The sequence below is a fragment of the Symphalangus syndactylus genome, chromosome 23 (genome assembly GCF_028878055.3).
Source record: "Symphalangus syndactylus isolate Jambi chromosome 23, NHGRI_mSymSyn1-v2.1_pri, whole genome shotgun sequence".
NCBI classification, from domain to species: domain Eukaryota; kingdom Metazoa; phylum Chordata; class Mammalia; order Primates; family Hylobatidae; genus Symphalangus; species Symphalangus syndactylus.
In genome coordinates this window covers 41,236,044-41,238,726 of record NC_072445.2, presented here as the reverse complement: position 1 = coordinate 41,238,726, position 2,683 = coordinate 41,236,044, and the positions used below count along the sequence as shown (strand labels likewise).

The 2,683-nt window shown below is 54.5% G+C and overlaps 1 protein-coding gene across 1 annotated transcript; it reads left to right on the top strand.

Annotated features, from left to right (window-relative positions):
• The first annotated feature begins 1,263 nt into the window (after positions 1 to 1,263).
• On the top strand, positions 1,264 to 2,683 carry LOC129473835 (saoe class I histocompatibility antigen, A alpha chain-like). Its single transcript, XM_063632644.1, has 3 exons — positions 1,264 to 1,427; positions 1,528 to 1,811; positions 2,525 to 2,683. The coding sequence occupies exons 1-3, from the start codon at positions 1,264 to 1,266 to the stop codon at positions 2,560 to 2,562; spliced, it is 486 nt and encodes a 161-aa protein (XP_063488714.1). The 3' UTR covers positions 2,563 to 2,683.

The following is a 2,683-nucleotide window of genomic DNA, read 5'->3' as shown; positions in this document are numbered from 1 at the left end:
TTCCTGCATGAGATCCAAGAACCCTGTCTTGGGGTCTGGATCGGGACCCCTTTCTGGTAACAGCTCCAGAAGGTGGAATCTTTTCCCATTGGGAGTTGCAGAGCCAATACATGAAACCAAAAGTGAGCATCAAGCAGAGCAACTTTTATTTCCTGGCCAGGAAGTGAAAAGGTGGGAACAGCTCTGGCAAATCAACTTCTCGGCTAGCGAAGGGTGAGGGGGTAAAAGTATAGGTTTGCTCTGATGAAGGCATTGGGAATTAAAAGTGAGGGGAGGAATAATCATGTATTTTATAGGAAGTCGGGGGCAGGGGGCGGGGCGGGGTGGGGGGTGGAGGTGAACTTCCCTGAACCAGCAATACAGCCTTCCTTTTTGTCCTTTTAGGACTTCTTCCAGTCATTGTCATGGAGATTGCCAATTGTCATGGTGCTGGTGGGGGTGCCATTTAGCACGGAAACAGGATTGTAATGAAGCCTGAGGCCCTTTTTAAGTCGTTTGGCCTGCTATCTTCGTTCTAACCAGTTTCAGCTGGTTTGATTGCAAAGGCAACTTCCTGAAGCACGTCCTATTTTTCAAAGATAAGCAGAGTTAAGGCCAGGTGCGGTGGCTCACACCTGTAATCCCAGCACTTTGGGAGGTGGAGGCGGGCAATCCCTTGAGGCCAGGAGTTCGAGACCATGCTGAACAATATGGTGAAACTCCATAGCTGGGTGTGGTGGCCTGGGCCTGTAGTCCCAGCTCCTCAGGAAGCCGAGGTTGGAGACCAGGAGATCAAGGCCTGAGCCCAGGAGATCAGTGCTGCAGTGAGCTATGATTGCACCACTGCACTCCAGCCTGGCCAACAGAGTGAGACCTTGTGGGGAGGGAGGGGGTTGGGGGGGTAGGGGGCGGACAAAAACAAAAACACTGATTTAAACAGTTCCTGGGCCAGGACTCAGGGAGATAGTGTAACAAAGAGCAGTTGGGGTAGGAGGAAAAGGAGCAGGACAAAGTTCCAGGTCCCCGGGCGTGGCTCTCAGGGTCTCAGGCCCTGAGGGCAGAGTCTAGGGACTGGGAAATCCAGCTTTGAGGATTCCACACTCCCAGGAGTTTCACTTCTTGCTCTCCAAACTGGTGTCAGGTCCTTCTTCCTGGACTTTTAGGCCTTAGTTCTCATTCCCATTGGGTGTCAGGTTTCTAGAGAGCCAATCAGCGTCACCACGATTCCCGATTATAAAGTCCCCACGCACCCACGAGAACTCAGATCCTCCCCAGATCCCAAGGATGGCGGTCATGGCGTCCCAAACCCTCCTCCTGCTGCTCTCCACGGCTTTGCTGCTGACCAAGACCTGGGCAGGTGAGTGCAGGGTCAGGAGGGAAACGGCCTCAGCAGGGAGGACCAAGGGGCCCGCCCCGCAAGGCTCAGGACCCAGAGAAACCGCATCAATGCCCCCACCCCACTCCCCACCCCTGCCCCAACCCTTTCCTCCGTCCCCCCCCTCCCCCTCCCCCACGCCCCCTTCCTCTACTCTGCTCATTAACCTCTAGACTTGGCCCCTCCTCGCCCCCAGGTTCCCACTCCTTGACTTATTTCTACACCGCCATGTCCCGGCCCTGCTGCGGGGAGCCCCGCTTCATTGACGTGGGCTACGTGGACAACACGCAGTTCGTGCGGTTCGACAGCGACGTCGTGAGTCCGAGGATGGAGCCGTGGGTGGAGCAGGAGGGGCCAGAGTACTGGGAGGAGGAAACACTGAGAGCCAGGGCCCAGGCACTGACTCACCGAGTGAACCTGCGGACCCTGCTTTACTACTACAACCAGAGCGAGGCTGGTGAGTGGCCCCGGCACTGTGCCAGCACTTACTCTTTTGCAAAGCACCTGTGACAATGAAGGACAGATTTATCACCTTGATTATTGTGGTGATGGGGACCTGATTCCAGCAGTCACAGGTCAGGGGAAGGTCCCTGCTGAGGACAGATCTCAGGAGGGTAGTTGGTCCAGAACCCACGTCTCCTTTCTTCATGTTCCTGATCCTGCCCTGGGTCTGCAGTCACAGTTCTGCAAACTTCTCTGGGATCCAAGTCCTGGGGATTCCTCTAGGACCTCAGGGCCCTGCCTCCTCCCTGGCCTCTCACAGGACATTTTCTTCCTAAAGATATGAAAGGAGGGAGCGACTCTAAGGCTGCAGGTAAGTATGAAGAAGGCTGATCCCTGAAATCCTTGCAATATTGTGGTCAGGAGCCCATGGAGGAGCTCACCCAGTCCACAATTCATCTTCGAGCCGCATCTCCAGTGGACTCTGACCAGGTCCTGGTTTTTGTTGTTGTTGTTGTTTTCCCTCCTTTCTTTGTTTTATGGAACTTCAGTGGTTTGTGTTTGGTTTTGGTTTTGTTTTGAGACAGGGTCTGGCTCTGCTGCCTGGGCTGGAGTGCAGTGGCAAAATTTTGGGTCAAGCACTCCTCCCACCTCAACCTCCCAAGAAGCTGGGATTTCAGGCACATGCTACCACACCCGGCTAACTTCTGTATTTTGTTGTGGAGACAGGGTTTCACCATGTTGCCAGGCTAGTCTGGAATTCCTGAGCTCAAGCAAATCTGCCTGCCCCCCAAAGTGCTGGGATTACAAACGAGCCACCAAGCTCGGCCAAGTCCATTTTTTGTTCTACCCCAGGCAGCAACAGTGCCCAGGGCTCTGGTGTGTCAC

Excerpts from the sequence above, each read along its gene's own strand:
- LOC129473835 (XM_063632644.1), top strand. The coding sequence starts at position 1,264 with ATGGCGGTCATGGCGTCCCAAACCCTCCTCCTGCTGCTCTCCACGGCT. Across the intron at positions 1,428-1,527 it reads CCCAGAGAAACCGCATCAAT|ACTTGGCCCCTCCTCGCCCC; the intron begins GCCCCCACCCCA and ends ATTAACCTCTAG. Across the intron at positions 1,812-2,524 it reads CTACAACCAGAGCGAGGCTG|GGTTTCACCATGTTGCCAGG; the intron begins GTGAGTGGCCCC and ends TTGTGGAGACAG.